This window comes from Scyliorhinus canicula, chromosome 14 (genome assembly GCF_902713615.1).
Source record: "Scyliorhinus canicula chromosome 14, sScyCan1.1, whole genome shotgun sequence".
In the NCBI taxonomy this organism is placed as follows: Eukaryota; Metazoa; Chordata; class Chondrichthyes; order Carcharhiniformes; family Scyliorhinidae; genus Scyliorhinus; species Scyliorhinus canicula.
Genome location: NC_052159.1, coordinates 5662602 through 5676588, shown reverse-complemented (window position 1 = coordinate 5676588; position 13987 = coordinate 5662602). Strand labels below are relative to the sequence as shown.

General features: G+C 53.2%; 1 protein-coding gene across 1 annotated transcript in view; it reads left to right on the top strand.

Annotated features, from left to right (window-relative positions):
* Positions 1-13987, top strand: part of clpb (caseinolytic mitochondrial matrix peptidase chaperone subunit B) — a 185513-nt gene that overhangs the window by 132071 nt on the left and 39455 nt on the right. The window contains exons 8-9 of the mRNA XM_038818471.1: positions 3779-3856; positions 13100-13155. Coding sequence (XP_038674399.1) covers positions 3779-3856; positions 13100-13155 — 134 coding nt within the window. The remainder of the gene's footprint in view (positions 1-3778; positions 3857-13099; positions 13156-13987) is intronic.

Here is a 13987-nt window from a genome sequence, read left to right as displayed (position 1 = left end):
TGCGGCGCTCCCTCAGTACTGACCCTCTGACAGTGCAGCACTCCCTCAGTAATGACCCTCTGACAGTGCGGCACTCCCTCAGTACTGACCCTCTGACAGTGCAGCACTCCCTCAGTACTGACCCTCTGACAGTGCGGCACTCCCTCAGTACTGACCCTCTGACAGTGCGGCACTCCCTCAGTACTGACCCTCTGACAGTGCAGCATTCCCTCAGTACTGACCCTCTGACAGTGCAGCACTCCCTCAGTACTGACCCTCTGACAGTGCGGCACTCCCTCAGTACTGACCCTCTGACAGTGCGGCACTCCCTCAGTACTGACCCTCTGACAGTGCAGCATTCCCTCAGTACTGACCCTCTGACAGTGCAGCACTCCCTCAGTGCTGACTCTCTGACAGTGCAGCACTCCCTCAGTACTGACCCTCTGACAGTGCAGCACTCCCTCAGTACTGACCCTCTGACAGTGCAGCACTCCCTCAGTACTGACCCTCTGACAGTGCAGCACTCCCTCAGTACTGACCCTCTGACAGTGCAGCACTCCCTCAGCACTGACCCTCTGACCGTGCAGCACTCCCTCAGTACTGACCCTCTGACAGTGCGGCACTCCCTCAGTGCTGACTCTCTGGCAGTGCGGCAATCCCTCAGTACTGACCCTCTGACAGTGCGGCACTCCCTCGGTGCTGACTCTCTGACAGTGCGGCACTCCCTCAGTACAGACCCTCTGACAGTGCGGCACTCCCTCAGTACTGACCCTCTGACAGTGCAGCACTCCCTCAGTACTGACCCTCTGACAGTGCGGCACTCCCTCAGTGTTGACTCTGACAGTGCGGCACTCCCTCAGTGCTGACCCTCTGACAGTGCGGCACTCCCTCAGTGCTGACCCTCTGACAGTGCGGCACTCCCTCAGTACTGACCCTCTGACAGTGCGGCACTCCCTCAGTACTGACCCTCTGACAGTACGGCACTCCCTCACTACTGACCCTCTGACAGTGCGGCACTCCCTCAGTACTGACACTCTGATAGTGCGGCACTCCCTCAGTACTGACCCTCTGACAGTGCGGCACTCCCTCAGTACTGACCCTCTGACAGTGCAGCACTCCCTCAGTACTGACCCTCTGACAGTGCAACACTCCCTCAGTGCTGACCCTCTGACAGTGCGGCACTCCCTCAGTACTGACCCTGTGACAGTGCAGCACTCCCTCAGTACTGACCCTCTGACAGTGCAGCACCCCCTCAGTACTGACCCTCTGACAGTGCAGCACTCCCTCAGTACTGACCCTCTGACAGTGCAGCACTCCCTCAGTACTGACCCTCTGACAGTGCAGCACTCCCTCAGTACTGACCCTCTGACAGTGCAGCACTCCCTCAGTACTGACCCTCTGACAGTGCAGCACTCCCTCAGTGCTAACCCTCTGACAGTGCAGCACTCCCTCAGTACTGACCCTCTGACAGTGCGGCACTCCCTCAGTACTGACCCTCTGACAGTGCAGCACTCCCTCAGTACTGACCCTTTGACAGTGCGGCACTCCCTCAGTACTGACCCTCTGACTGTGCAGCACTCCCTCAGTACTGACCCTCTGGCAGTGCAGCACTCTCTCAGTACTGACCCTCTGACAGTGCGGCACTCCCTCAGTGCTGACCCTCTGACAGTGCGGCACTCCCTCAGTACTGACCCTCTGACAGTGCAGCGCTCCCTCAGTACTGACCCTTTGACAGTGCAGCACTCCCTCAATAGTGACCCTCTGACAGTGCAGCGCTACCTCAGTACTGACCCTCTGACAGTGCAGGACTCCCTCAGTACTGACCCTTTGACAGTGCAGCACTCCCTCAATAGTGACCCTCTGACAGTGCAGCGCTCCCTCAGTACTGACCCTCTGACAGTGCGGCACTCCCTCAGTACTGACCCTCTGACAGTGCAGCACTCCCTCAGTACTGACCCCCTGACAGAGCAGCACTCCCTCAGTACTGACCCTCTGACAGTGCAGCACTCCCTCAGTACTGACCCTCTGACAGTGCAGCACTCCCTCAGTACTGACCCCCTGACAGAGCAGCACTCCCTCAGTACTGACCCTCTGACAGTGCAGCAGTCCCTCAGTACTGACCCTCTGACAGTGCAGCACTCCCTCAGTACTGACCCTCTGACAGTGCGGCACTCCCTCAGTACTGACCCTCTGACAGTGCAGCACTCCCTCAGTACTGACCCCCTGACAGAGCAGCACTCCCTCAGTACTGACCCTCTGACAGTGCAGCACTCCCTCAGTACTGACCCTCTGACAGTGCAGCACTCCCTCAGTACTGACCCCCTGACAGAGCAGCACTCCCTCAGTACTGACCCTCTGACAGTGCAGCAGTCCCTCAGTACTGACCCTCTGACAGTGCAGCACTCCCTCAGTACTGACCCTCTGACAGTGCAGCACTCCCTCAGTACTGACCCTCTGACAGTGCGGCACTCCCTCAGTACTGACCCTCAGACAGTGCAGCACTCCCTCAGTACTGACCCCCTGACAGAGCAGCACTCCCTCAGTACTGACCCTCTGACAGTGCAGCACTCCCTCAGTACTGACCCTCTGACAGTGCGGCGCTCCCTCAGTACTGACCCTCTGACAGTGCGGCGCTCCCTCAGCACTGACTCTCTGACAGTGCGGCACTCCCTCAGTACTAACCCTCTGACAGTGCAGCACTCCCTCACTACTGACCCTCTGACAGTGCGGCACTCCCTCAGTACTGACCCTCTGACAGTGCGGCACTCCCTCAGTACTGTCCCGAGTCTGCCCATCCATCTGAATTGAAGCTCAAGGCTCTGGAGTGACCCTGAAACCCACACATGACAGTCTGACTGAGTGCCACCTACTCAGCCTGCTGCAGGCAAGTACACCAACAGCACTGGCTGGGGTGGGGTGCGGCGGGCGGTGGGCTGGGTGGGCGGTTGCATTGTTTATTCCTGACCCTGAGCACAAAATCTGTCTGTTGGAGATTCCTTGCCGTGCGCCCTGTGCTGTGAGGAGCTGGGTGTAAAGGGAGGACTCTTTGATCCTGTTCCCCAATAGTCGTGATGCTAAATGTTATACTTTCCACGTAAAATTCTTGCAAACGGTTGTGATACACGCACCAAAGAATAAAGTGAGCATAAAAAGGATTCTACCCTCTGGTACATTTGAAAAGATTAAGGACTGACATAAATTTATCATAGTAATCCAATCAAGTTCCTATTATTCAAGCATTTCAGGTTTTGTGAAATCCGATTTAGTGTGCGCTGCCAGTCAGTGAGGAGCAGAGTCACCCTGAGCCTGTGCATATGTCCTTCCAGCGGATCAGAGAAGGGAAATGTCAGGAGATTATTATTATTTTTTTTGTTATTAATCTCTGTGTTAGAAGGTTGCGGCCGGTAGCTTTCTGTTTTGTGTGAGCGTGCGTGTGCGCCCTTTCCTCTCCCACCGCCCTGTGCTCGCTGTCGATCCCGTCTCCCTGGCAACGCTGAGTGCGTCCCTCGGCAGACACCACGCTGTTTATCCGCATAACTGTGAGGGCAGGCTCACCAGATCCATACAAACTCAATTTGGCTGCTCCTGGGCTCTGCTCCTTAATGAAATCTCTGATGGACTAATGGTTGCTGGTGCCTTTCTGCGTGGGATGAAGACAGTATAACATCGTGTATGCTCAGTGATAATTGTAGAGGGAGGGAGGGGTGGGGGGGGGGGCGGAGTGAAGAATCGATTTTATATATAATTCCCCTTCCCTTTCTCATTCGCTCTTCTCTGTTTTTTTTTCCTTTTAATGCAGCCATCCGAAGAAAGGAGAATGGTTGGGCGGATGAAGAGCACCCACTAGTCTTCCTCTTCCTCGGCTCGTCTGGAATTGGTAATTGTTAAATTAAGTGGCACTGAAACCATTTGCTGTCTGCCGGAGATGGCTTTCTGGTTAGACCCCAGCCGCCACAGAAGAGGGAACATGAACCAGGAACTTTTAACCCCTTCACCGTTACGTACCGTCGACACAAAGGGGGACATGATTGAGATGTATAAGGTTATGAGCGGCATAGATAGAGTGGACAGGACTAAACATTTCCCCTTGATGGGGGGGATCAATGACCAGGGGGTGCAGATTTAAGGTGAGGGGCAGGGGGTTTAGAGGGGATGTGAGGAAAAATATTTTGACCCAGAGGGTGGTGGGAGTCTGGAACTTGCTGCCTGAAAGGGTGGTGGAGGCAGAGACCCTCATGACATTTAAGAAGCATTTAGATGTGCGCTTGCGATCCCAGGGCAGACAAGGCTATGGGACAAGTGCTGGGAAATGGGATGAGAATATTTAGGTGGTTGTTTTTGACCGGCGCAGACGCAATGGGCTGAGGGGCGTTTTCGGTGCTGTCAGCTTCTGAGACAAAGATGTATCCTCTGGTGGATGCAGTTCACTTGCCAAGGCGGCCATGAATGATATAGTTCAGAATGATACAGTGCACAATGATACAGTGCACAATGATACAGTGCACAATGATACAGTGCACAATGATACAGTGCAGAATGATACAGTGCAGAATGATACAGTGCAGAAGCACGTCACTCAATCCAGGACCTTGTTGCTGGCTCTTGGAAAGAGATTGGAGCCCTGCAAATTTTTCCTTTCCCAGTATTTATCCAATTCTCTTGAAAGGGTTCAATCTGCTGCCACTGCCCTCTTTGACAGAACATTCTGGATCAGCATAACCCCCTGCATGGAAAGGATTCTCCACATTTACCCTATTTCCCTCCGGCCCACTGTCTTAAATCTGTGTCCACTGGTAAACCACCTTCCTGTCAGTGGCAAGTTCCTCCTTATTTATTCTATTGAAACCTCCTGTAACTATGCACAACTCGACTGATTCTCTCCTTAACCATCCCAACTTCTCTCCTTCACCATCCCATCATCTCTCCTTAACCATCCCAGCATCTCTCCTTAACCATCCCAACTTCTCTCCTTCACCATCCCAACTTCTCTCCTTAACCATCCCAACTTCTCTCCTTCACCATCCCAACTTCTCTCCTTAACCATCCCAGCTTCTCTCCTTAACCATCCCAACTTCTCTCCTTCACCATCCCAACTTCTCTCCTTAACCATCCCAACTTCTCTCCTTAACCATCCCAACTTCTCTCCTTCACCATCCCAACTTCTCTCCTTCACCATCCTAACTTCTCTCCTTAACCATCCCAGCATCTCTCCTTAACCATCCCAGCATCTCTCCTTAACCATCCCAACTTCTCTCCTTAACCATCCCAACTTCTCTCCTTCACCATCCCAACTTCTCTCCTTAACCATCCCAACTTCTCTCCTTAACCATCCCAACTTCTCTCCTTAACCATCCCAACTTCTCTCCTTCACCATCCCAACTTCTCTCCTTAACCATCCCAACTTCTCTAGTTATTCTGCACAAAGATAAAATAGATCCGAATCAACCCAATTAGGAAATCAGCAAAATCCTGTTGACCCGAAGTGTGGTGAGAATGTGGGATTCATTCCCACAGGGAGTGGTGCCCGGATGGAGGTGCCCGGAGGGTGGTGCCCGGATGGAGGTGCCCAGAGGGAGGTGCCCAGAGGGTGGGGCCCGGAGGGTGGTGCCCGGAGGGTGGGGCCCGGAGGGTGGGGCCCGGAGGGTGGGGCCCGGAGGGTGGTGCCCGGATGGAGGTGCCCGGAGGGTGGTGCCCGGAGGGAGGTGCCCGGAGGGTGGCGCCCGGAGGGTGGTGCCCGGAGGGAGGTGCCCGGAGGGTGGCGCCCGGAGGGTGGTGCCCGGAGGGTGGTGCCCGGAGGGAGGTGCCCGGAGGGTGGTGCCCGGAGGGAGGTGCCCGGAGGGTGGTGCCCGGAGGGTGGTGCCCGGATGGAGGGGCCCGGAGGGAGGTGCCCGGAGGGTGGGGCCCGGAGGGTGGTGCCCGGATGGAGGGGCCCGGAGGGAGGTGCCCGGAGGGAGGTGCCCGGAGGGTGGGGCCCGGAGGGTGGTGCCCAGAGTGTGGTGCCCAGAGGGTGGTGCCCAGAGGGTGGTGCCCAGAGGGTGGTGCCCAGAGGGTGGTGCCCAGAGGGTGGTGAGAATGCTTCCAACTCCATCTACAAGTTTGCTGACGATACGACCATAGTGGGCCAGATCTCGAATAACGACGAGTCGGAATACAGGAGGGAGATAGAGAACCTAGTAGAGTGGTACAGCGACAACAATCTCTCCCTCAATGCCAGCAAAACTAAAGAGCTGGTCACTGACTTCAGGAAGCAAAGTACTGTACACAACGGGGACGAGGTGGAGGTGGAGGTGATTAACAGCTTCAGATTCCTAGGGGTGCACGTCACCAAAAATCTGTCCTGGTCCATCCACGTTGACGCTATCACCAAGAAAGCAGAACAGCCCCTATACTTGTGTGTGTGTGTGTGTGTGTATATAATCGCTTATTGTCACAAGCAGGCTTCAATGAAGTTACTGTGAAAAGCCCCTCAGGAAACTAAGGAAATTTGGCATGTTCACATTAACTCTTACCAACCGTCACAGATGCATCATAGAAAGCATCCTATCTGCTGCATCACAGCCTGGGTATGGCAACAGCTCGGCCCAGGACCGCAAGAAACTACAGAGAACACCGCCCAGTCCATCACACAAACCCACCTTCCATCCATTGACTCCATCTACACCTCCCGCTGCCTGGGGAAAGCAGGCAGCATAATCAAAGACCCCTCCCACCCGGCTTACACACTCTTCCAACTTCTTCCATCGGGCAGGAGATACAGAAGTCTGAGAACACGCACGAACAGACTCAAAAACAGCTTCTTCCCCGCTGTCACCAGACTCCTAAACGACCCTCTTATGGACTGACCTCATTAACACTACACCCTGTATGCTTCATCCAATGTTTATGTAGTTACATTGTATACCTTGTGTTGCCCTATTATATATTTTCTTTTATTCCCTTTTCTTCCCATGTACTTAATGATCTGTTGAGCTGCTCGCAGAAAAATACTTTTCACTGTACCTCGGTACACGTGACAATAAACAAAATCGAAACCAGAATGTGGAACCCACTCCCACAGGGAGTGGTACCCGGAGAGTGGTACCCGGAGAGTGGTACCCGGAGAGTGGTACCCGGAGAGTGGTACCCGGAGAGTGGTACCCAGAATGTGGTACCCGGAGAGTGGTACCCGGAGAGTGGTACCCGGAGAGTGGTACCCGGAGAGTGGTACCCGGAGAGTGGTACCCAGAAGGTGGTACCTGGAGAGTGGTACCCGGAGAGTGGTACCCAGAAGGTGGTACCCGGAGAGTGGTACCCGGAGAGTGGTACCCGGAGAGTGGTACCCGGAGAGTGGTACCCGGAGAGTGGTACCCAGAAGGTGGTACCCGGAGAGTGGTACCCGGAGAGTGGTACCCGGAGAGTGGTACCCGGAGAGTGGTACCCGGAGAGTGGTACCCAGAAGGTGGTACCCGAGGTACAATGGAAAGGGAGATGGAAAGATGAAATAAATGAGATGGAAGATTGTGTGAAACACAACTCCCAGCATGTACCATAAAGGGCGAAATGCCTGTTTCTATGCTGTACCTTCTGCATAATCCTTATGCCACGTTACACAAGTAAACATGTTCCTAAAATCAGGGATGAGGGGATATCACCGACAGGGCAGATATTATGCAGGGAATTCAGCAATGGCAATTTGAATCACAGAATTAAGATGGTCACACAAGTTGTGCTGCACTGCAGACCTCTCCATGCTTTTCGAACAGACGGGCAAGGATTGTTTCTAGGTTCAACAGATGTTGCTATCTATTAGCTTGTCCTGGGACTGTTTGATGGGACAGTGTAGAGGGAGCTTTACTCTGTATCTCACCCCGTGCTGTACCTGTCCTGGGAGTGTTTGATGGGGACAGTGTAGAGGGAGCTTTACTCTGTATCTAACCTGTGCTGTACCTGTCCTGGGAGTGTTTGATGGGGACAGTGTAGAGGGAGCTTTACTCTGTATCTAACCCCGTGCTGTACCTGTCCTGGGAGTGTTTGATGGGGACAGTGTAGAGGGAGCTTTACTCTGTATCTAACCCCGTGCTGTACCTGTCCTGGGAGTGTTTGATGGGGACAGTGTAGAGGGAGCTTTACTCTGTATCTAACTCCATGCTGTACCTGTCCTGGGAGTGTTTGATGGGGACAGTGTCGAGGGAGCTTTACTCTGTATCTAACCCCGTGCTGTACCTGTCCTGGGAGTATTTGATGGGGACAGTGTAGAGGGAGCTTTACTCTGTATCTAACCCCGTGCTGTACCTGTCCTGGGAGTATTTGACGGGGACAGTGTAGAGGGAGGTTTACTCAGAGCTGAAGTGGATTGAAAAGTTTTGTCTCAACTCGAATTGAGATATTCCAGGTCAGTCCTGTACTGACTCAGGAACTGAGATTGGTGGGGAATGATTCATCAATCAATGATCGACCTGCTGAGCATTTCCAGTAATTTGCGCTATTAAAATCTTTGCAGATACTTTATCAAAATAATATAGGCCTGAGGAAGGCCATTCGGTCAATGGCGTCTGTGCTAGCTCTCTGATCAAAATATCTAATACATCCCACTCCCCTCTTTCTCCACTACTCTGCAAATTGTTTCTTTAAACATATGTATTTCCCTGCATTGAAACCAATTGATTTCAGATTTGATTTTTAATGTTACTTTATATATTTGTTGCTCTATTCTGGCCCTTAATATCTGAAATCCCCATCGATTTATCATCATGTGTTCCTGGGTGCCATTGTAGCTGCTCAATAGTGACACCTCTGGCCATTCAGCTAACTGCAGCTATTCACTCACTGCAACACAGCAACTTGCACTGAGATTTCGGGCTGGATTCTCTGCACCTTGACGCCGAAATCGCATTCGGCGACGGGCGGAAAATCCGTTTTGATGCCAACATTGGGAGCAGCGCCGGTTTTTGTCTTCTCCAACCCCTGAAAAGCGCGCCGATTATCCATGGCCTCAGACCATTGCCTGAGGCCCGACCCGCGGTGCTCCGCCCCTGACCGGCCGCGTGGCGGCTGCGGACTTAGTCCGGCGCTGCCTCAGTCAGCGGAGGGGCGAACCGCGGGCAGGGAGTGTTTTATTCGGTTCTGGGACGACTCTAGGCGGGCGGTCCAGGGCCCGCGAACGGTTGAGGAGGGGGGTGGGGGGCATTACTTTCCGGGTCCGGGCCCATGGGCTGAGTACGCCATGGAGCACAGTGCGGCCGCTGCGGGCTGACTCGGTGCAGCTGTGCGGCCGGGACCCGGACATGCTCAGGGCCGTATTGGTAACTGGAGCTGTGAGCTCTATGCTGCCTCCCTGCTAGCCCCCAGCAAAACGGCGAATCAGTGGCCGTTTTACGCCAGTTTTCCTGCCGTAAAAGACGACCGGTTTCACTCCGGCATGGGGACTGAGTTTGACCCCGGGCCACACCAGGAAATATTAAGATAGATGTCCACATATTGGGTTCACTGAGCATCTTAAAGGCGGTTTAGGGAGGCAATTCCAGAGTTTATGGCTTCGACAGCTGATGACATGGCTACTTGTTGATTAAAGTTTAAATGGTGGATGCTCACGAGATCAGAAATGAGAGAGACGGCTGCAGTGATCCTTCGAGTGTTGTACGGCTGCAAGAGGTGAAGAGCTTGCGGGATGGGGGCAGGTTCCCCCATTCCCCTGGGATGGGGATGAGGTGGGTATGAGGCCATGCTGGGATTTGAGCACAGCGATGGGAATTCTATATATGAGGTGAGGCTGGACCAAGAGAGCAATGTAGGTCAGGAAGCAGAGGGGTGAGGGGACCTATTATCTGGCCTCTGCTGATATCAGGATGTAGCATTGGGAATGATGGTGAATTCCCATCTAATCCCAGCTCAGCATCCCCATCACAGCCTGACTGAGGGCTACATTTAAAACAACATGGGGCAGCACGGTAGCATGGTGGTTAGCGTAAATGCTTCACAGCTCCAGGGTCCCAGGTTCGGTTCCCGGCTGGGTCACTGTCTGTGCGGAGTCTGCACGTCCTCCCCGTGTGTGCGTGGGTTTCCTCCGGGTGCTCCGGTTTCCTCCCACAGTCCAAAGATGTGCTGGTTAGGTGGATTGGCCATGCTAAATTGCCCGTAGTGTCCTAAAAAGTAAGGTTAAGGTGGGGTTGTTTGAGTTACGGGTATAGGGTGGATTCGTGGGTTTGAGTAGGGTGATCATTGCTCGGCACAACATCGAGGGCCGAAGGGCCTGTTCTGTGCTGTACTGTTCTATGTTCTATGTTCTTAACACCAGCTGTCGTCTCTACAGTCCCCATTTATAGTTTTACTGAAAACACATCTTTTGGGACTGTCTAGTGTCCTAAATGCCACTCGCTGTCATTTGCTTAACTCGATCACAATTATTCTCTCACTAGGTCAGTGTCACTCTCACTCAGTCAGCGTCACTCTCACTCGGTCAGCGTAACTCTCACTCGGTCAGTGTCTCTCTCACTCGGTCAGTGTCACTCTCACTCGGTCAGTGTCACTCTCACTCGGTCAGTGTCACTCTCACTCGGTCAGTGTCACTCTCACTCGGTCAGTGTCACTCTCACTCGGTCAGTGTCACTCTCACTCGGTCAGTGTCACTCTCACTCGGTCAGTGTCACTCTCACTCGGTCAGCGTCACTCTCACTCGGTCAGTCTCACTCGGTCAGTGTCATTCTCACTCGGTCAGTGTCACCCTCACTCGGTCAGCGTCACTCTCACTAGGTCAGTGTCACTCTCACTCGATCAGCGACACTCTCACTCGGTCAGTGTCACTCTCACTCGGTCAGCGTCACTCTCACTCGGTCAGTGTCACTCTCACTCGGTCAGCGTCACTCTCACTCGGTCAGCGTCACTCTCACTCGGTCAGTCTCACTCGGTCAGTATCATTCTCACTCGGTCAGCGTCACTCTCACTCGGTCAGTGTCACTCTCGGTCAGTGTCACTCTCACTCGGTCAGTCTCACTCGGTCAGTGTCATTCTCACTCGGTCAGTGTCACCCTCACTCGGTCAGCGTCACTCTCACTCGGTCAGTGTCACTCTCGGTCAGTGTCACTCTCACTCGGTCAGTGTCACTCTCACTCGGTCAGTGTCACTCTCACTCGGTCAGTGTCACTCTCGGTCAGTGTCACTCTCAGTCAGTGTCACTCTCAGTCAGTGTCACTCTCACTCGGTCACTCTCACTCGGTCAGTGTCACCCTCACGGTCAGTGTCACTCTCACTCGGTCAGTGTCACTCTCACTCGGTCAGTGTCACTCTCACTCGGTCAGTGTCACTCTCACTCGGTCAGTGTCACTCTCACTCGGTCAGTGTCACTCTCACTCGGTCAGTGTTACTCTCACTCGGTCAGTGTCACCCTCACTCGGTCAGTGTCACTCTCACTCGGTCAGCGTCACCCACTCGGTCATCGTCACCCACTCGTTCAGTGTCACTCTCACTCGGTCAGTGTCACTCTCGCTCGGCCAGTGTCACTCTCGCTCGATCAGTGTCACTCTCACTCGGTCAGTGTCACTCTCACTCGGTCAGTGTCACCCTCACTCGGTCAGTGTCACTCTCACTCGGTCAGCGTCACCCACTCGGTCAGTGTCACTCTCACTCGGTCAGTGTCACTTTCACTCGGTCACCCTCACTCGGTCAGTGTTACTCTCACTCGGTCAGTGTTACTCTCACTCGGTCAGTGTCACCCTCACTCGGTCAGTGTCACTCTCACTCGGTCAACGTCACCCACTCGGTCATCGTCACCCACTCGTTCAGTGTCACTCTCACTCGGTCAGTGTCACTCTCGCTCGGTCAGTGTCACTCTCGCTCGGTCAGTGTCACTCTCACTCGCTCAGTGTCACTCTCGCTCGGTCAGTGTCACTCACTCGCTCAGTGTCAGTCTCACTCGGTCAGTGTCACTTTCACTCGGTCACCCTCACTCTGTCAGTGTCACTCTCACTCGGTCAGTGTCACTCTCACTCGGTCAGTGTCACTCTCACTCGGTCAGTGTCACCCTCACTCGGTCAGTGTCACTCTCACTCGGTCAGTGTCACTCTCGCTCGGTCAGTGTCACTCTCGCTCGGTCAGTGTCACTCTCGCTCGGTCAGTGTCACTCTCGCTCGGTCAGTGTCACTCTCGCTCGGTCAGTGTCACTCTCGCTCGGTCAGTGTCACTCTCACTCGGTCAGTGTCACTCTCACTCGGTCAGTTTCACTCTCACTCGGTCAGTGTCAGTCTCACTCGGTCAGTAAGTTACATTGTGCGGGGTAAAGCAGCCCATCCACCACCTTAAACATTTACTCCCCTCACCGCGAAAACAATGTGGCAGGCGTGTGCACCATCTACAAGATTCAGTGCAGGAACTACCAACCTTCTTTCAACAACACCTTCCAAACCCTTCACATCTCCTATCTAGAAGGACAAGAGCAGCAGATACCTGGGAATACCACCACTTGGAGGGTCCCCTCCAAGTCACTCATCACCCTGACTTGGAAATATATCGCCGTTCCTTCCCTGTCGCTGGGGAAAAATCCTGAAACCCCCCCCTCCCCCCGATGCGAGCCTCCAAATGGTGTGGAGACCCCGGTCTGAGAATCTACATTCCAGCCTTTGATTGAGGAATGAATATTGACCAGGACAGCGGAGAGAACTCCCTCCCTGCTCCTCGAAATAGCCCCATGGGACCAGAGAGGGCAAGCTGGACCACAGTTTAAAGTGTCATTTGGTTTAGCTCACTCAGCTAAATCGCTGGCTTTTAAAGTAGACCAAGGCAGGCCAGCAGCACGGTTCAATTCCCGTACCAGCCTCCCCGAACAGGCGCCGGAATGTGGCGACTGGGGGCTTTTCACAGTACCTTCATTGAAGCCTAATCGTGACAATAAGCGATTTTCATTTCATCACCCTGTGCAGCCCAGGTCACAGCAACTCACTGTACAATAAAGACTATTTTCCTCATGTCACCTCGGGTTAGTTTGGCAATGAGGTAAACTTCGAGAAAAGAGTCAGGACATAACTTTGACCAATAATTGAGATTGTGATGAGGGACTATCTAGGCCGTTGATTACCTGCCTCACCAGCATCTATTGAGATTTCCCGCCCTGTATCCCCGACATTGATTTTGTTTCTCACCTTTGATGTAGGAAAAACCGAGCTGGCCAAACAGGTGGCTAAGTACATGCATAACGACGTCAAGAAGGTATGGGATCTTTCAACTCCGCGATGAAAGTCGGAATTTCTTATATATATTGTATCATATAGATTTGCTGCAGTAATATATTTTTTAAGCCTAATTTAGAAGACAGACATTGGCCGCAGAAGGTGCAATTAAGATGTCGTAGAAGTGAGATCATTTTTAATTCATACCATGCTTATGTTTATAAGGAGGGAGGGGCTGAATGGATTTTTGTTATGATTGTAAGTAGATAATCAGAGACATTTGGCTGTATTCTTCATTCCGCCGGAAATGCAACATGCCCGCGGTTTCCCAGCGGCATGGGTTGGCCACAGTGGGAAAGCCTATTGGCAGGCGGCGAGAACGGAGAATTCTGCTGCCAGCGAGGGCGCACCACCCAGGAAGGTGCCACGGTAGCACAGTGGTTAGCACAGTTGCTTCACAGCGTCGGGGTCCCAGATTCGATTCCCACCTTGGGTTACCGTCTGTGCGGAGTCTGCACGTTCTCCCCGTGTCTGCGTGGGCTTCCTCCGGGTGCTCCGGTTTCCTCCCACAAGTGCCGAAAAACGTGCTTGTCGGTGAATCGGACATTCCGAATTCTCCCTCCGTGTACCCGAGCAGGCATTGGAATGTGGCGACGAGGGGATTTTCACAGTCACTTCATTGCAGCGTTAGTGTAAGCCTACTTGTGACAATAATAAAGATTATTAAGATTATTATTTTAAAATGTGGCTGGTGGACCAGAGAATCCCGGCCATTGTGTTTAAACTTTAAAAATTAGGTCATGCGATTTGAGTGGATAAAGATGATGTGGTAATGGGAAGGACCAGGTCCGTGGCAGTCAGTTTTTAAGTTA